We start from the raw sequence: 20949 nt of genomic DNA, 5'->3' as shown, positions 1-20949 counted from the left end.
AAAGCTAGAACCTCTCTGAGCTTTTGGTTCCCTGCTGTCCTTATCCCTGTGTGATAAAAGAGATTTAATTTTGTCAGCAGATACCACATAGGCCACAACTGTCACTAAGACAGCATTGCAATGAAGTCCTTCTTGTTTGTGAAGACTCTTGAGAGGATCATTGGAATCACTCACGTTTTCAGGTATGTATCTGCTAAAGGAGGCTGGAGATACATATGGAGAACTACAGGTGTGGCAAGAGATACCTGTCATGGAATTCTGTCAGTTACGCCCTCAGAGCAAGGAATATAACCATAATAAAGTTGCATCACAGAGCCAGAAGGCAAGGAACTACTGAACTGCAGAGACTACTGCTTGCAGTAAGGCAGCTTTAAGGAATGAAGTGGCACTTGGGCATACGTCCAAAAGAAGATCCTGCATTTAAAATAACTCAGTCTGTGCATACAGACAACTTACTGAATACTATCACTCCAGGAAAACAGGCTTTCAAAAGGTAGTGTCAGAGGCAATGGCAAGACTCAAAGGAATTGTGGCAGTTTAGGCTGGGTGCCCCCTGCCACTGCCGCATGAGATACACCTCTGGTGTCCTGGGTGCTCACCCAATAGGGGTGGACACAGGAAACGGCGTATTTCTACCCATAAATCCTGCGCCCTATAAAGCCATCTGCAAAGTCATTTCTCTTTCTCTTTCTTCCCTCTCTGCTCCCACAGGAGATGTCCTCTCTTATCGGGTAATGCCGGGGGAGTATCCTCAAGGCCACTTAGGCCTGTCTAGGCCTAATGCCAGGAGGAGAATGGAGGGGGGGCAGTCTCAGACCTGGCCAGCCTGAGATTTGCCTAGTAGTGGGAGTGGGAAGAAAGAGCCCTGGGGGTTTGGGTTTACCCTCAGGTGGAGAGAAGGGAAGGATTGGGAAGCTTTGGGAATTCTGTGAGGGGTTCTGTATGCTTTTGGGATATTCTTGGCACTATCCTTTGTAGTCTTTTGTAGCATCACCGATTGCTTCTCCATTTAAACTTTCCATCACTCTCCAATCCGTTTGTGTGAGTGTCATTCTTTTGTCCCTTCCGGGGCAAGAAAGGATCTGTCTGGCCTCAAACCAGTACAGGAATAAACTAGATGTTCAATTTTAATTTTTTTTTAAAGCTTCACTGAGACTGTACTACTACTACACAAAAACTTTATGATTGACTCAGGAAAATAAAGCTTCTTTAATTTTTAAAATTATTTTTATTAGAGGAAAGTGAACAACTCTGTATTTCATGGAATAGAATTCTGCTTAATAGTTGAACCAGTCTCTGGGGGAAAAAAACGCTCAGGCTACTTCCACTAAAACTTAAAAGCAACAAACAATACCTGGTATTATTTTCACAATAAAGCAATGCAGATGCCTCCCTGCCTGTTTTGATCTGATTTGTAGTCCATAAAAATCACAGAGGAGATCTCAAGACAGAAGCCTGGAACTCATAGATCAAAACTTATGTATGAAACTGAAACAGAGAGTATTTCCTAGGATGTTCCTTAACTGTCTTTAAAAATACTAGTTTAATTATCCAATATACCCCTATTATATTCACCCATTTGTATATATTGTCTGACAAATTATATTGTTCTCCTACTGCTTCCATTCCAATTTAAAGGTTTTGCACATCACAGCTTCTGTTCTAATGTAAATCCATTATTGGGATTTAAAACATTTACTTACGTGATGCCCATTAAATGGAAGAGAAAGAAAACCCAAGCAGTTAAAGAAATCACGAGTGATTGCTTTTCTATCAATAGTGATTGCAGACTCCTTCGAATCACCTGAGCCTCTGTACTACAATAGCAGATGCAATAGGTAAAAAATCACAGGCTTCCTTAAGTATTACGGAACTCCACATAAAAATTACCCTCATGAAAGCAGTCTTCAGCCTTCTAGAAATCTCACCACCTGCATGTACACAAAACCTGCACGACTGGCAGGCTCACTACCCCTTACTAATGTTTAACTGTGGAACAGCAGGGATCTGTTAGAACTTGAAAAAAAACCCCACAGAAATGAATGGGAACATTTCCATTAACTCCAGTGAGCTTGGGTTGAGACTGCTTAAGCATCAGTAGTAACAAACAAGGAATTTACACCCTACCAACTTCTCTTAATCAAACAAATGAAGCTATATGCCCCTTTGTCCATACAATTCAGTAGACATTGTTTGTTTCCCACAAAACTTTTATGTGAAAGGCTTCCCTCTGTCTATTCAGAACAATAATTTCTGGAAACAAAACATACATTTCAACCACCTCCTCCACAAACTATCCTCAAATTAAAGTGATTCTGAAATCAAAACAGAAGTGCCAATACATGACTTACCAATTCTCAGAATAGAAAGCTTTAAAGAATAATATGAAAATCAACTGGGAATGGCACACAATCCCATGTACATTACCAAAAATTGAGGCTTGTGGAGGAACAGAGAAAACTGAATTCCAGAGTAGTTTTCCCTGCTGCAAAATCCATGTCACTAAGCTCTGCAGTTAAGATCTAGAAATTGCTTACTTAAATACACCGCTTGTTCTCTGCAGTACTGAAACAGCAGAGTAAAGACAGACTTCAGGTAACAGGCACCCAAACACTTGATTTTTTTTTTTATAGGATCATGCAGCCAGAACGGGAAACATGAAGTCAAAAAATGAACCATAACTTCTCTGCAGTAAAATTCAGGAAGCCACCCTATAACTTTTCTTTGTGGTCAGTGCTGCTTCCCACAACCACATCTTCTGAACTTTTCTTCAACAGTGTTTTTCTGAATGTCCAACAGTTTCCTCCCTACCAGAAGAAATTCTCAGCTCACCCCAAAAGCCCTAGCCAACTGCGTACTATATAAATTATTGCTTGTCTGATTAAACAATTAAAGGCAGGTGGCAATTCAATGCTGAACTTACTATTCAATAAACTGCAAATAAGGAAAAGGCTCAGACCAATTAATGTTTAGCTTCCAAACTTTTAAAATAAAAAATAAAATTAAACTGGAAACTAAGGATTATATTTACACGAGGATGTACCTGTTAAAACAAAAGGTTATTTCCCCCTTCCAAAAAAGTCCCACCCAACACTGCGGATATGTTTCTGAGCTTTGGGGAGTCAAATTCATGCCCTAAGTTACCCTGATTGCTACAAAAGGTTTGGAAGACAGATTTCCCAGTTGACTGTGAAACACTAGGATGGAGGTTTTCTCCATATTTTTCATTTATACTATATAATACATACAAATATTTTGAATGACAACACAGAAAACAAGCCTTTATCTTGACGATGGGCTACTCAAATGTGTTTGGGTAATTGTGATTTCCATTCACACCAAATCTGTTATAAAATTTTGAATTTATAGAAGAAAGTAAGCAAATTTGCTTAGTGGGTACATCACTTGGAACAGATTATTTTTACTGTCATCTACATTTTAGTTCAATAATGCTAGAAAATATGCCCTGTGTGCACAGGATAGTTTTCACCTGCAGGCAGTCTTGTCTATAGTTTGATTTGTGGGCAATCCACAAATACAGCACAAAAAGCAAATCGTCATATGAAAAAAACATTCACACGAAAAAAACCATTCAGATTTCCTTCAGTATTTCTCAGTTTGGAAGTTCCTGGATGTGGAGAGAACAGGCAGAAGGTGGTAGAAAAGTTTAATGTGGCAACCTGAGAACACATAAATAGCTTCTAGCAAAGGCCATTTTAGCAACTGGAAAGCTATATTCTTCACACTGTTGAGCTGTACACATAGTAAAAATAGAAGAATCTATGATCTGGGTCAGAAATGTCACTTGATTTCCATTCTGCTTGAGTTTCTTTATGTTAGTGGATTAAGCACCAACGTGCTTTACATTAATATGAGATTTTTTTCTTCCTAAATATCAGGAAAGAATATGTTGAACATGGTTCAAGTTTTTAATATATACACTACATCACAGTGGTTACAGCATCAAGAGCAGTGAAAGTATTACATTTTTAATTTCCACTGACTAAGTCTCTTCAAAACACTCTGAAAATGGTGACTGTCTCTAACAAGGTAATATAATTTATAGAGTCCCTGAAATCTTAAACCAGATGAATCAACCACTCACCTGCAAGGTAAGAGTATGACTACATTTTCAAAGAAAATTCTACTGAGAAATGAAAAAGTAAAAGAACAGAAGACATAGTTAACAGTTTCACAACTATGGGACACTTAGATCTTATATATCGCTGTAGGGAAGGGATGCCATCCAGAGGGACCTCAACAGGCTGGAGAGCTGGGCACAAGCCAACCTCATGAGGTTCAACAAGACCACGTGCAAGGTCCTGCATCTGGGTCGAGGCAATCCCAAGCACAAATACAGGCTGGGCAGGGACTGGCTGGACAGAACTCTGAGGAGAGGGACTTGGTGCTGGTGGATGAGAAGCTCAACATCAGCCACCAGTGTGCACTTGCAGCCCAGAAAGCCAACCAGATCCTGGGCTGCATCAAGAGAAGTGTGGCCAGCAGGTCAAGGGAGGTGATTCTCCCCCTCTACTCTGCCCTGGTGAGACCCCACCTGGAGTACTGCATCCAGTTCTGCAGCCCCTATTACAAGAGGGATCTGGACATGCTGGAAGGTGGCCAGAGAAGGGCCATGAGGATGAGCACCTCTCCTATGAGGACAGACTGAAAGAGTTGGAGCTGTTCAGTCTGGAGAAGAAAAGGCTCTGAGGTGACCTTATTGTGGCTTTCCAGTATCTGAAGGAGGCCTACAAGAAAGCTGGGGAGGGACTTTTTGGGCTATCAGGTAGTGATAGGACTAGGGGGAATGGAACAAAGCTGGAAGTGGGGAGATTCAGGATGGAAGTGAGGAAGAAGTTCTTCACCATGTGAAGAGTGGTGAGAGCCTGGAATGGGTTGTTGAGGAAGGTGGTTGAGGCCTCATCCCTGGAGGTGTTTAAGGCCAGGTTGAATAAGGCTGAGGTGTCCCTGCCCACGGCAGGGGGGTTGGAACTCGATGATCCTTGTGGTGCCTTCCAACCCTGACCGATTCTATGATTCTATTTCTAAACACAAAGTTTTTTCTAAAATGCCTAATTTGTTTGCCAACTGTATGGAAACATATACCTGCACTCCATATTTTTATAAACAGAACTGAGTGGAAAAGGAACTATCTCTCTCCTCTACAGCTGAAGAAGCATTAATAGCCTTAGATACAAGTAGATGAGGATTCCCCAAGCAAATTCTCACTTGCCCATAAGCAGAAAAGTTTGCACTGTTTCACATAGACGGATCAGAAATTCCACAGAGGGTGCGGTATTGGAAATTAATGTTACCATTTTATACAATGGAAACTTCATTACAAAAATAACCTTTTGCTAAACTTGATTATTTCTGTGAAGCAACCTCTTGGTTCCTTTTACTGAGAAGCACGTAAGGCAAAGCAAATTCCAGAAGCTTTAAGAATTTCTCTCTATTTCTCTGGCGTAGTGGATGTTGTGATTTTGGTGTGAATGCAACTCATGTTCCCCCTGGTACTGTTTGAGCTGTGAGATCCAGTGCACAGAGGACAGTCACCTGGGGTTAATCAGTTCTGGCTAAAAGTGCCAATCTCACTAAGACTGGTTCAATCCCCTGCACATTCTCTTAAGGTCTCTACTGATAACTACTGAATTTCAGCAAATCTCAGCCAATGAACTATCAAAATGAAACTAGAGACATTATCCACAGAAATACAAGAAATTATTAGAACTTCCTGATTATAATGGATAATGCTATAAATCATAGAACCATAGAATTGCTAGGGTTGGAAGGGACCACAAGGATCATCTAGCTCCAACCCCCCTGCCATGGGCAGGGACACCTCACACTACATCAGGCTGGCCAGAGCCTCATCCAGCCTGGCCTTAAACACCTCCAGGGATGGGGCCTCAACCACCTTCCTCAACAACCCATTCCAGGCTCTCATCACTCTCATGGTGAAGAACTTCTTCCTCATGTCCAGCCTGAATCTCCCCACTTCCAGCTTTATTCCATTCCCCCTAGTCCTATCACTACCTGATAGCCTAAAAAGTCCCTCCCCAGCTTTCTTGTAGGCCCCCTTCAGATACTGGAAGGCCACAATAAGGTCACCTCAGAGCCTTTTCTTCTCCAGACTGAACAGCTCCAACTCTTTCAGTCTGTCCTCATAGAAGAGGTGCTCCAGCCCTCTGATCATCCTGGTGGCCCTTCTCTGGCCACATTCCAGCATGTCCAGATCCCTCTTGTAATAGGGGCTGCAGAACTGGATGCAATACTCCAGGTGGGGTCTCACCAGAGCAGAGCAGAGGGGGAGAATCACCTCCCTTGACCTGCTGGCCACACTTCTCTTGATGCAGCCCAGGATCTGGTTGGCTTTCTGGGCTGTAAGTGCACACTGGTGGCTCATGTCGAGCTTCTCATCCACCAGCACCCCCAAGTCCCTCTCCTCAGGGCTGCTTTCCAGCCAGTCACTGCCCAGCCTGGATTTGTGCTTAGGACTGCCACAACCCAGATGCAGGATCCTGCACTTGGTCTTGCTGAACCTCATGAGGTTGGCTTGTGCCCACCTCTCCAGCCTGTCAAGGTCCCTCTGGATGCCATCCCTTCCTTCCAGTGTGTCTGCTGCACCACACAGCTTGGTGTCATCAGCAAACTTGCTGAGGGTGCACTCAATGCCACTGTCCAGGTCACTGACAAAGATGTTGAACAAGACTGGTCCCAGGACTGATCCCTGAGGGACTCCACTTGTCACTGGCCTCCACTGGGACATGGAGCCATCAACAGCCACTCTTTGGGTGTGGCCATCAAGCCAATTCTTTATCCATCTAGTGGTCCACCCATCAAACCCATGTGTCACCAGTTTGGAGACTAGGATGTGGTGCCCAAATGTCTAGCCTGTTCTTTCTTGGAATATATGATTTGAAGCAACATCTTTAACTCCTACTTCCATGACTGGAATTGTGAGAAGAAGAAATAGGAAGAGATAGAGAAACAGGCAGGAGAAAATGTTATGGATACTTACCATTACAGTCATATCACCATCATATACAATAAAGCCAAAATTTAGAGCTTACTGCATGTCTCAGAAAATACATGTATTTTAAAGTCTTGAACAACACTTGCTCTATTAGATTTGTAGCTGTTTTGCATCCATTGGAAATTTAGTCTTTCTGAGAGAAAAATCTACAGAGAAATGTAGATTGAAACTAATATTCTACTATGGGAAAAGTTAAATATCAAGGTTTCAGTGCCTGACTTCAATAGATGAACAACATTCTGAGCCCAAGTAGATTATTTATCCTGTTTAAAGTACAAGAGTATCTTGTTTGCAAACAGATGGCTTTTGCACAGACATTGCTTGTAATACATTAACAAACCTATAATCATTAGCTTATTCAGTGCTTCTTAGACTTTGCCTTTTTAAGAAGCACCAAAGCTAAGGTTTCAAGGTAGCTTTGAACAGCACTAAGTATCATTTTTCCTTTTCACAATAACAAACACCATTAAGGCAAGAGTCAAATGATTTCTAGGCTTATGGCAGCGCTATGGACCACGTTGTTACTGATGGTCTGTACCACAGAAGACTGACAACTCTTCTCCCTACCAGAGAAGGTTTAAAATCATGTTTCACCTCCTCACACGGTGAATTAATTTTTGCTTTTCTTGGTCTTTTAAAGCTATTTTTTCCCTTCACGCTTATAATGAATAAAACAGATTAACTCTTCTACAGTTTTTCTAAATAATAGCTTAGTAGTCAGTAGTAGCCCTTTGAAAGTGATGATTTTTCCATTTCAGTTATACCTTTATAAACTTTATCTTTGCTCATCCTCACTTACAAGATACATTTTTGAAGTTGTACAAGTGTTTGTAGGTCTGATGCTTTAAGTGAGAAAATGTGCCAGAAGCAAGGACAAGCTTGCTACAGTCACATTGAAATGCAGATTGCTCTGTGGGCTAAGAAGGTCTTTGCATATATGTACTTTTAACTGATTTCTCTTTTTTGGAACAGTGGAGTATAGAGTAATTATTTCACCTCAACGAGAAAACTCTGGAAATGTCAAGCCTATACTGTGACAATAAATCACTGAAGAAAGGAAGAGGAAAGGAAAGAAGTTTTGTGACCTTTTGCTACTTTATGATAATAATGAGTTTTCTATAAAACTCTGAGTCTTTGTGTTACTTTATTAAAATAAAATGTTTGAGGAATAGCTGTGACCTTAACCTTGAAAGAATGAATAGAATACTGATCTTGAAGAAACAGATCAGCCCTGAGACACTGTAACTTCCTGCTGTTACACTGGCAAGGCAAAGAGCTGTGCCATAGACAAACTCTTCCAGCAAAGCTTCCTCATCTTAATTAACTTAGTTGAATGCTGTAAACATAGATCCACTATCACCCCTTCTCACTTCAGTTTTCTCATAGTAATGTCTGATTCCAATGGAAAGATTTATACTAGAATACCATGCTCAGTCTCTTACCTTTCAAAATGCGCACTCAGCTTAATTTCAGTAAGGATAAGCACACAAGAATTTCTCATTCTTGTTTCAAAATATTAATCTTGATTTTTATTACAGAAGAATACACCACAGAAACAATTGAGTAAAATCCAGAATTACTCATGGCAGCAAAAAATCCCTGTAAACATCATCAGGGCAAAGCATCTATCCAGACTATTATATTTTTATACAAATAGAGAATTAAAAAAAATACAGTTATTCTAAATAAGAACAAACAGCCTACAAGGTCAAATATCAGAAAATGAGAGATAGTAAAAGGCTCAACTTTCACTTTTGATGGGGAAAAAAAAACCCAGCATTTTTTTTCTCCCCAGAACACAGACTTAGACCAAATGGAATAGTATTTATGACTTACTAAAGACATCAAAGATCATGTTGAGATACCCTTACATGAAACACATTACCCCATTTGAATCACTGTAAAGTAACAAGTGTTTGAGTTAGAGAACTGAGCAGTGTATAACTCGACCCTAACATCTTGTGTACAGTTAAAGCTTTACAGGTTTCCAGCTCAGAGATCTGAAAAATATAGTGTAGCATTTATGTCAAGCCCTCCATAAAAATACAAAATGTTAGTGTTACATTCAGTTAGGTACAGAATATAGAATGATAGAATGCTTTGAGTTGGAAGGGATCTTTAAAGGTCATCTACTGCAAGTGTCCTGGAGGGACATCTTCAACTAGATCAGGTTGCACGGTCTCATCCAACCTGATCTTGAGTGTTTCCAGGGACAGGATATCCACCACTTACCTAGGTAATCTGTTCCAATGTTTCACCATCCTCATTGTAAAAAATATTTTCCTTATATCTAGGCAAAATCTACCCTCTTTAGTTGAAAAACAGTACCCCTTGTCCTGTCACTCCAGGCCCTGCTAAAAAGAGTGTCTACACCTTTCTTATAGGCCCCTTTTAAATACTGAAAGGCTGTGTTAAGGTCTCCAATGAAGGATAAAAAAGAAGCAGCACCAAGGGATTTTTGAATTCCAGTCATTATACTGGCATTAGACACTTTTATCAAGTGACTTAAAATTTCTAAATTGTAAGGGATTATCTACGTCCCAAAGGAAGCATGGGGATTAGCATTTATAAGGCTCCCCATATGTGCAATCCCTGTATACTTAGTATTGAATACTACAGTGATGGATGGTTCACACTGACATGTATGTGGGCTAAGAGCCAAGGCAACATATAACCACAGGCCAAACTTCCCAAGAGCAAGAGCTACACCCCAGAAACTTCACACAGTCAACAGCTAAAAGAAAAGCCTCTAAAACAAATGGCAGCAAATCTGGCAGGAACAGCACCTCCATTAGGAAGCGGAGATGAGCTCTGCCCAAAACTGCCAAATCAGCATGAGAAGCACAGCATGAAGCAGTTGAGAGGCATTCATGGCTCCAGGGTCACATCTTGGCAACTCCTGCCTTATAAACTTACAAGGGGTCACTGCAATTTATGATTTTCTTGTAAGGAAAAGATGACAGAGTCCAGATGGTCTGCATGCATATGTGTAATTTTGCAGAGAAATGGAAATTTGGAGAAGCCGAGAATGTATCTGTCTTTTTACTCATCCTTGACCATTCTCCTATTCCAGCTGTCACTACATAAATTCAGTGAGCTAACCATATTGGTTGCTTCTGCACATTTTTGCCTCCAAGAGTAAATTCCAGGTCCTAGTGTGGCATAGACATGGAGTATTTTTATCCCATTTGAAGCTCATACAGCACACTCATCCAGACAGATCTACATCTTCTGCTGGTGCTAAATAACTCCACTTCTAAAGATTGTTTTCTCACTTTTTTTTTTCCACCAATAATTCTAAACCAACCAGATCATCAGTAATAAAACTGAGGAAGACATCACTTCTGATCTGCAGTCTTAGAAATTATCTTTCACCTGGGCAAAATAAGAAATAAATGGGGCCTAAAGGAGCCTATAGTGTCCGTTACTTAATCAAGATGAATCAATTTGGTATAGCACATGATGTTACAGCCATTGTAATACAATTTTAATGCCCATGAATGATACATCAGACCAGATTTCTCTTTTATAACATATCATATATTCATTCTGCATATAGCAGACCTAGCCCCTTACAAGCAATCATTTATTTTGGCAATTAATAGTGCAATATATGAGGTAATGACTTTTTTTTTTTTTTCAAATGTCAGTGTAAAGTTTGACTAATTTTGCCTAAGGCAAATAAAAGTCTGGAGAGATATCACAAAATATTCTCTGTCTTGGATGTCTGCCCCAATGAATAGATGTCTTCAAAATAAATTGACTACAATTAGTAGCCTACAATTTTATTATGCCTTTGAAGTTTTAGTTTATGGTTAAGTCTGGAATTTTAAATGAAGGTAAAAGTTTTTTCAGCCTAAAACAGCCCCACCCAACAACACTCTTATTTTGAGAGCATCCTTCTAATTTAAAGAAATTCAAACTCTTTTTGAAGAAAAAGGATGCTAGGCATTTAGTATACAAGATTTTTGAAGTCAGTAAATTCATTAATAAATTAAGCAAGCCAGATTAAAAAATAATACAGTACATACTGACAGATTCTGATTAACAACTCTGAATTAAAGGGTACGTTTCCTTTCACTCTGTCATTTAGTCCCGATTCTCAAAATAAAGTTGCCTTCAGTGAGATATAAAGTTTCAATACTGCTTCAAAACAGGCCATCTAGCAGTGACTGTGTGGTCAGAAATATGTTTGGTTTAGCAGTTAGGGGAATTTAGACTTAAATCCAGTTGGTTTTTAATTCAGCTGAATCACCAAAACTTGATGAAATGCCACAAGGCTGTCTAAAAGAGAGCAGATCTTTCACAATGGAAGAGCTGACCTCACCCGCGCAGCTGCCAAACCATCAACAACTTGACTTTTTTTATTTTAAAAACAAAGTCACAAAAATGAGGCAAACCCATTTTGTTTCTTTTTCCTACCAATACACACCAATTATAGATTTTAGTTGTATGCAACTTTTAAGTTAATTTACATGTTTTATTTGTGCTTTATTATCTATGAGAAAATGATACTGTTTCAACATAATTTCATCTTTCTGTTTTGAATTTTCCTATTTTGCTACCAAGCTCTTAGAATTAGCAGGAAATGTGAATGTTTCAGGCACAAACCTAGAAGACAGTAGATCTTTCATACAAATTACCTGCTTTTATATCATTGCAAACTCTAATAAATTACAAATCTACAGTAAGACCCAACAATTGAGACATATGTCCATTACTTCTGAAAATAATCAACAGGGAGGTGAAGAATCAGCCAGAAATATAAAAGTGATGGCTTTTAGCAAGGAGGCAGATAAGAAACCACCTTTAAGGAGCCTGGGTCCACTCCATTTGCAGAGCTAATCAGACTGGTTTAGCTCAGCCAGGTCTAACCAAAAGGCATGGTTCCTCATTCCTTCTGCCTCAGGCTCTGACTCCAGGAGCAGCCAGACAGCAGTAGGAGTGCTGGCTCTCCTTCTGCCTCCACACTTTCAGCACACCCCCCTTGCACTTTGCTTCTGCCTTTGCTGCCTCTGGCATCCATCAGCCCCTTCAATAAGTAGATTCAACCTACCTGACAGGAAAACCATGCTAGCAAGTTGATTCAGCCCATGGAGGTAGTGAAGGAGTGCCAGAATGGATACAAAATAAGTGTCTGGAGCATGCATCTGGGAATGGGGAGAGGATGAAGCAAAGTACATCACCACTAGAAACCTGCTGGATCACTTCATCATGCATAATGAAACAGATACCTCAGGGTGTAATTTCAGTGCCAACAGAATCAGTCTCACCTGTTCCCTGAAATTCCCTTTAGTCCCATGCTTTGTGCCAAAATAGTTATCCAATGCATACCCAAAAGGGAAAAAAAGGTGTGTTAAAAACTGAACCAATATCCTGACCTGACTCATTGCCACTCTGTGAGTGGCTTTGGTGACCCACGAGAGAGGAGAGTGGAGGTGAGGTGCTGTGGGAAGCATGATTTCCTCTTTGGTAGCAGCAGTGATCTACACTAGCTCAAGCTCCATGAATCCACTGCCTCTGACTGAGGTTCTTTGGAGGCCTAAGTTGATCCTAGCTGCTGGGTCTTGTGGCCAGTCCCTCCATCTACCATCAATATTCCATGCCCCTACCATGATCCCAGTCATACAGCTACAGGGCAAGTTGATTCAGCCATCTGATGTATTAGAAAACTTTCCTCCTCTTTCCTACCACCACTCAGAAAAGTCTGAAGGCTGATCTGGCAGAAAACTTGTCACCATGAGATTTCCACATCCAATCCAAGGGAAGAGTGAAAGGATGGGTGAAAGAGAGAAAACAGGCTGGTCACCTTCACAACAGCTTACCACCAGACTGGCTTTGCTACAAAGACTGCAATCCACTCTCCTACTCATCCGAGATTTTGGAGACCTCACCCCAGTTCCTAACTCCACCACCTCCTCTGTCACAGCTCCAAAAATTGCATCACTTCATTGAGAGAAATGACGGTTTCTAACCCTGACCACTCTACTGGGTGGCCACAGGTCAGCAGGACCCTGTAGTCAGGAACAAGAACCCCTTTATTAGCACTGAAGATGACAAATGAGGAATTACAGTCTAAAACACTGCAATGTGTTTCAGACCACTGAAAAGGTCAGTGTTTGAATGAATAAAGTCTGCCCTCTGAGAGAGAAGATGATTACTTGAAAGATTCAGTGAAGTAAGACCTGTCTGCATTTTTTTACAAAATAAAAGTGCAGACACAGACAAGCTATGTTACACTGGTTTCTCCTCTCACACTGTTTAGTCTTAACAAGAAAAGTACAGCAGTACTTTGATAGATAGTACTTTGATACAGAAGTACAGAAGTACTTTGATACAAGACAGGTGTAGGGCTATAGTATTTACTGCTGGACATGAGCTCCTGGAAAAAGGTTAAGTAGCTGCTGATCAGTAGATTCATCAGAACTGCTGGAGTAACCACAGCTGATGCCAGTCTGAGAACTTGAAAAACTGTGTTACCCAACAAGTATTAAATGTGCAGGTCAAGGTCAGTTCTAACAGACCACAGCCACGAAGTGGTGGTTAGACCTGTAACCAAGGTAGCATGTCCTGCCTTTAACTCAATGTTCTTTGGAATACTTGGCTGAACAGTGGACACCAAATTAACTAATTACTGTCTTTTGCACAAATTCTTCCCTGAAGGAATGTTTATTTTGAGTAAAAATTCTGAACAGAACAAAGCTCAGTTTTCCTATTTCAGTCAAAAAGTAAATTAATTATGTGAGACGTCCCATCATTCATGCTGCTAAAAATATATAGTATCAGTTTATCCAGGCAGAGATGAAGATAAATGCATCCATTAAATAAAAATATTATGCTGACAGAATGTATACATTATATGCTAAACCACTCAAGAGTTCAGGAGCCCTGAACCTGCACTAAGTGCAAGTACAAAAATAACTTAAAGCCCTATGTGTGCACAGCTACAACAGTATAATCTCTTTCTTAATAATACTATGACCAGAACTCGCCTTATTATTCAGAACAGTCCAAAAGGGTTTTTTTGGGGTATGTTTAACAGCATTTTGAGATTTACTTTGCTCTTCCACAGTATTCTGCAAACCTAAAGATCTGTGTAATTGGTACCTTTGAGTCATAATTTTACTTTCTGATTCAATTTCTGTGAAAAAGAATTAGTATAATAAGAATACATCATCTGACACAAGATGAGTTTTAAATACTCTAGTACAAAGGGTATAAAGAAGGCCCAAGACTACACAGGAGGTGAGAAAGAACCCAGCAAATCATACATATATGTATTTTAGCACCACAGGAAAAGAGTACTGTGATCTCAAATCAGTTAGGACAAAGAAACAATAAACAGTCAAGGAAAGAGCAAGACTCTAGAGTCACACATAGTTTATCCCCTCAGCGGCAGGAAGATTATATGGGTGGTTTAAGATGCCATGATTGGTGAAAATATGGAGTACTTACATATTCCAAGCATTGTGTCTCCATTAATAGAGACACCAACATAATTTATATGGATCTTAATTCAAAACTTAATACTCAGCTTGACAGATGAAAAACAGATGCTAAGTAGAAATCAGTTGAATTACATCCATGCACAGTTACTTCTAATAACTCAGACTGGTAAATACAAATTTTAGTCCTTATATGACAAAACATAATTTCACTAGCTGGGTCAAAAACAGAGTCATAAATAATACAGTGAGTCACCCTGCAAATCACATAACCATTCCAATTTCCACATAACTGATAAGGAATCGAGCATGTTATGACAATAGATGAAGTACAAAGAAAGATGGATTACCTTGTCCCCAGAAGTGGACTATAAATTAACATGCTTTGCTGCACTAGAAACAATATGTTAATTACAAAGAACAATGATGGGATGAGATTTAACAAGGCTAAGTGCTGGATTCTACACTTTGGCCACAACAACCCCAAGCAGCGCTACAGGCTGGGGACAGAGTGGCTGGAGAGCAGCCAGGCAGAGAGGGACCTGGGGGTACTGGTTGACAGTAGGCTGAACATGAGCCAGCAGTGTGCCCAGGTGGCCAAGAGAGCCAATGGCATCCTGGCCTGTATCAGGAATAGTGTGGCCAGCAGGACAAGGGAGGTTATTCTTCCCCTGTACACAGCACTGGTTAGGCCACACCTTGAGTACTGTGTCCAGTTCTGGGCTCCTCAATTCAAGAGAGATGTTGAGGTACTGGAACATGCCCAGAGAAGGGCAACAAAGCTGGTGAGGGGCCTGGAACACAAACCCTATGAGGAGAGGCTGAGGGAGCTGGGTTTTTTCAGCCTGGAGAAGAGGAGGCTCAGGGGAGACCTCATTGCTGTCTACAACTACCTGAAGGGAGGTTGTAGCCAGGAGGGGGTTGGTCTCTTCTCCCAGGCAACCAGCAGCAGAACAAGAGGACACAGTCTCAAGTTGTGCCAGGGGAGGTATAAGCTGGATATTAGGAGGAAGTTCTTCACAGAGAGAGTGATTGCCCATTGGAATGGGCTGCCCAGGGAGGTGGTAGAGTCACCGTACCTGGAGCTGTTCAAGAGAAGACTGGATGAGGCACTTAGTGCCATGGTCTGGTTGATTGGATAGGGCTGGGTGATAGGTTGGACTGGATGATCTTGGAGATCTCTTCCAACCTGGTTGATTCTGTGATTCTACAATGCATCATGTCAAATCTATCAGAAATGCAGTTCTTTACTCTCAGACTCTTTAAGAATAGTATCATAAAATTATAAACCAGGAAAAAATGTAAGGCATACTACTTTAGGTGTCAATTCTACCTGCTACTGACCAAAACTGCTATTAAGGGATAAAGTAAAACACCTGGCACCAAGTTACTTGCTCAAATTATAGGCCTTTGATGAGATCGTATAGGGGAACTCTATATGGTGCATAAGTACATGTGGGTGAATAGTAGCATTTTGTTTCCAATGACACTGGTTTTGGAAGGTACATGAAAACACTGTAAATTTACAGGCACACATACCTCTTCCTCTGCTCATGGTGCTTAAAAGTCACATCTCATCCAGCATAAAAGCTCCACTTACTACAGTTTCTGCCCATCTGCCCTACTCCCTGCCCACAATTCATGCAAGGCCCACAAAAACTAAGAACGTGCTCTATGTAGCAACAGTTAAATGTCATCAAAGTATGGCACCATGGAAGCAATTCACCAATTTCCTGAACTTAGGCTCCTGAAAACCTCCTTTACTTGTCCGCTTCTATTCACAACAGGAATTTGTCTCCCCAGACACCTGTGCTGAGCTCCACCATAGCAGTTACCCCAAGGAAAAGAGAATCTCTGAAGTGTGCCTGAGAATACCGTATCAGGGCGCAACACTGTAGAGGACTGTTATGACTGAGCATGCTTTGAAGGGAGACTAGAGCAGCTGCAGCTCTGTCAGTATGTAGGAATTATCTGCAGGCAGTGCTGTCCAGCCAGCACTAGACAGGCACAATGCTGTTCCTTCTCAGAAAAACATCACAGAACCAGATTTGCAATGCAGAAGGTCACCCTACAGCTCTCCATCCAGTTACCTCAGCACAATGTGTATCTCTCTTGCAGGCCACAGATCACTGTCCCCACTGCACTGCTCTTCCTCTGCCTGGATTTATTTCTTTATTTAATGAAATACAGCCATCCTATAAAAACACTAGAGAGTACCTGTTCCAATGTTCTGTATGAAGAAAAATCTCTGCTTGAAAAGTTTATAGTCCTTAGAAAACTAACAATGTTAAATCATAAAACAGACAGTGCTTGAAGAGCTACAAAATTGGCAAGGTTAAGCTCGTATTCATGTGATTACAGCATTAAGGATCCAACCCATGTGATTATGGAACAAAAGCAGTCACAAGGCTTGGAAGTTCTTAGCTTCTCACAAACTCAAGTTTTCCATTTGCCAAGTCATATTATATAGATTTATCAAGATGCATTAGGGAAAGCAGTTCCGTGGGAGCTACCTGCCAACCTAGACAACTTCAGACAGGGTTTGGTAGGGTTTTCTTGGCAGTGTGCCTCCCTGTGCACCTCAGCCACATGGCTGCTCCTCAACATTTCCATTTCTCAGAGTACTTTATTCATTAGTCAGCAGGGCTTCAGAGCTCTCTGAAAGAGGAAGTGTACACTGGTCATGATTCACTAAGTACTTAGAGCACCTGGGGGGTGATGCTTCTGTATTTAAAAACTATTTACTTAAAAACAGAAGGCATACTACTCGAATTTTCTTTACTTAGAAGGAAATACTTCACTAAAGGAAAATACAAAGTGTTCAGAAGATAAACGGTATGTTTAACAAGTCTTGAACAATCAGCAGCATACTTACATGGGAAATCATCCACAAACATGGGGTCTATGTTGTGCAGCAGTTCCACTCTGGGGGAAGGTCTTCCTTCACTAGGAGACATTTCAAAAGCAAATGTTGGTTTCCTTCATTAGTGTTTTGTATACTTTTTTTTAAGGCTTTTTGTCACACTAATACAGAGTGAGCTCCTGACTACAAACTAATTGCTGTCAATCTTAACCTGAATGCTCTTTACCAGCCTCACAGCAACAGCTTTTGCCCCTATCAGTCTTCCCTGCCACTGGTGTTTTTGGGATTGTTCACAAGTCTACAGAGTACACAACCGGGCCTACCAAAGCAAGGGTTTACAACAATTGACTTCAAAAAATCAAATTTTGCAGTGTATGCTGGAATGGCCCTTCCTATGTGTTCTGCATACCTGAACAAGTGCTGAAAGCACTTTGGCTGGCTGCCTCATAAAACACTATGCTTCAACAAACCCACCTTCAACTTGTAATTGAGGTCACAAGGATTATTTAGACACTTTGAAACTTCTTGTGGAAAAAACTGCTTATTTTTTTTTCCCAGTCACTGGCTGCATAGGGATGATGTGGATTGATCTTATGAACTTACCCATAAATTTTTCTAAGTAAATCCCAGTACTAAAAAAATGAGTAAGGGAAATGTATTCCTTCTCTGGAGACTTTTAAAACCCACATGGATGTGCTCCTGTGTGGCCTGCCCTAGGTGATCCTGCTTTGCCAGCAGGGTTGGACTCAATGATCTCTGGAGGTCCCTTACAACCCTTAACATTCTGTTGTTCTGTGATACATCTTGGGCAACGTGAGTAGGAAGACATTTTAGAAACTTTCAAATAACTTCATTTGTTTTCTTTTTGTTAAGGAGTTTCATTTAAGACTTAAAAATTCAACTAGGGTCCCTAAACAACTTGACATTAAGAAGTAATATAAAATGGAGTGGAAATACAAAAAATTACTATCGTTTTAATATGTAGAATATATAATTAAACAATATTTATCAGTAATTTTAAAATTCAGTTGAACTGAATTAAAATTAATATTTTTCTATTCCATTTCTCAAACCATTTCTGGATGCACTGCAAATAAACACAAAATTAACAAAGAGGATTGGATGAAAGATTAAATGTGTTTGGATAACATAGCCTTGCATCAATATGAAGGAATTACAGTAATTAACTTACAGTGCTAGCAATTCAGTGTATAAAAACTGCCACAAAAATGTTTTTCTCAAAATGTGTGTGGAAGGTAGACTTTCCCACCACCACCTTAATATCTATAGTACTCACACTTTTAACTAAGGAAGGCCTGGCCCTGTTCAAACAAATTTTGGATTAGATTAATAGACTTTTACTGTCTCTAGGTGTTTCATTTACAGCTGTGGTCAAATGTACCTTTCGCCATCTATTCATATGTAGCAGTAATGTGAATCAGCACAAGTTAAACTAGGATGCTAATTTATAGTGTATCAATGACTCTGGGGTAACTGCTTGGGGAGATACTCTTGTTTTGCAGATTCTATCTACACCTTTCATTACCCTTTTAAAAATTAAAAAAAACTACCAGAGTTACGCTAAGTAATCTATCTTCCACTCGGGTCAAATAGAGAAAAAAAGTAACACTCCTATGTGTTTCTACTGTTTATGCATGCAATATTCACACAGTACCACAGTAGGTAGAAAGTCAGAATGGAGGGTATGCATGCTGTTTGAGCAGGCTAGTAGTGCTGTCATACCATTAAGGGTAATTTCCTTTATGGCTTTTAATCTGGAGGATGGATACTGCACACTAAACATGGCTATGAATGTTTTTGCACAGCTGGTAGAAGACAAAATATAAAGATTATATGTGCATTCATTTAAGTTTTTCATGCTGAAGTTGTAATTTCTACTGAGTCAGGGCTGTTTTATGGGATAGAATAGTAGTAGAGTAACTTGAAAATGTGATTTATATATAATTGTGAGATTGTAACACTATTAATTGATACTGAACTGCTTCTTCAGTTTGAGTGTTACTCTAGTAATTCTGTTGCACACAACATGAAGATTTATAATCAGCATATATTATTCACAAAAAAATACCCAAAGGAGAAAAAAGGTGGCATGCACATTGAAGAAATCAGCTAGCTGAAAGAAAAGGACATCAGAAAGAGAGAAATGACATCCTGGGGACAAGTACAGAATTTGCACTTCTAGCAGAGTTCCCTTTCCTTGTGCCTAAACTCTGTCCTCCTTCCTATTTATAGAGCTCCATGCTGACCTTAGTCCCTTCAAAAGACAGCCTCAACAACAGATTCAGCTTGGCAGATGTTCTGTCAAGAATATTTTGCATCAGGAATATGGTCTAGCTAACAGAGCTAGAATAAGAAATACAATAGAATAAGGAATCTGGCCTTTGTATTTTAGTAGCTTCCAGTGTAAAGATACTTCATGATGCTCTAATTTTAGGATATTTGTTCTACGTTACTCCTCCTCCTAAAAAACAAGGAACTTTTTCTTTTATCTAGTTCTAATTCTACCATATCTAACTAATTAATCAGTTAAAAGGTACTGTTTTCCAAAATAGTCCTTTAAGAACATCTTGATGAAAGCATACAGACTAACTTCAGAACTGGTATTATAATCAGCTAGTTTATGCTGAGAACGTTGCTTTTTCTTCTGCTTTGCCAAGTTTTTAAAACATACAGTGAGATCTATTACTCCTTAGTAATGTGAACAAACAGCTACATGTGATCTTTGACTTTTGTTGTTGTTGTTAAATAGGAAGAAGGTGTCCTTGGGAAGGAATCCAAGGTTTTTCAGGGTAAGTAAGTTCATCTTGCACAAAAACATCCTCAGTGTCACTCAGCAAAATCTGTGCCTCTATAACCTTGCCATATATTGTATGTCTCTGGGTCATATCTGTGCATGCTTTCCCAAAATATTTCAGATATGCTGGAAATAAACACTACTTTCACATTTAGATCGCTCTCTCTTCAGCATTTATTTATACCATAACAATGAATTTTCTTTCCAAATAGTTATTTGATTCCTAAAACGAATGCAACCATTTGCTACACAAGAATTCAAGCTGATCTTTTTTCATATACTCTATGCTATGCTTTCTGACATTACCAACGTTACAAAAATACAAAAATGAGATTTGCCCTGTAAAATAAATGAGTAAAAATTGAAAGTTTACACTTGCTCACAAGCTTTGGAGAAATATTAGTTATTTTGACTGTATTTTACCCTGAATCTGTCAGATCTGAGCATACTGCTTCATGTGCTTTACCATTTGGTTCCCCATTTTTCTGTTCATGAAAAATAAAATAAATTTCTTAGTGCATACATAGTAGGTATTCAGTACTGAAATCCAAAATACATGAAAACAACACATCAACCAGGGCAAACTTCCACATAAGGAAAACTGTTTTGCCTAGTGTCTCGATTTCAATGGCGTACCAAGCATCTGGTGAACAGATGTTTCTTAAACATGCAAATGATTTTTCAGATACTTGCTTGGAAACATGCAGTACAGTTTTAGATTCTGTTACTAGCTGCATTTTAGTATTGTTTTCTCTTAACTGGTTTTACTATTCTCAATTACTACTCATAC

At 39.8% G+C, this 20949-nt stretch overlaps 1 protein-coding gene across 1 annotated transcript in view; it reads right to left on the bottom strand.

The window, feature by feature from the left end:
* ARSB (arylsulfatase B) overlaps positions 1–20949 on the bottom strand; it is an 81993-nt gene that overhangs the window by 11471 nt on the left and 49573 nt on the right. The window contains exon 6 of the mRNA XM_054397557.1: positions 17357–17427. Coding sequence (XP_054253532.1) covers positions 17357–17427 — 71 coding nt within the window. The remainder of the gene's footprint in view (positions 1–17356; positions 17428–20949) is intronic.

This window comes from Indicator indicator, chromosome Z (genome assembly GCF_027791375.1).
Source record: "Indicator indicator isolate 239-I01 chromosome Z, UM_Iind_1.1, whole genome shotgun sequence".
In the NCBI taxonomy this organism is placed as follows: domain Eukaryota; kingdom Metazoa; phylum Chordata; class Aves; order Piciformes; family Indicatoridae; genus Indicator; species Indicator indicator.
Note: the sequence above shows the minus strand (reverse complement) of the source record. Positions and strands in the feature narration are given on the sequence as shown.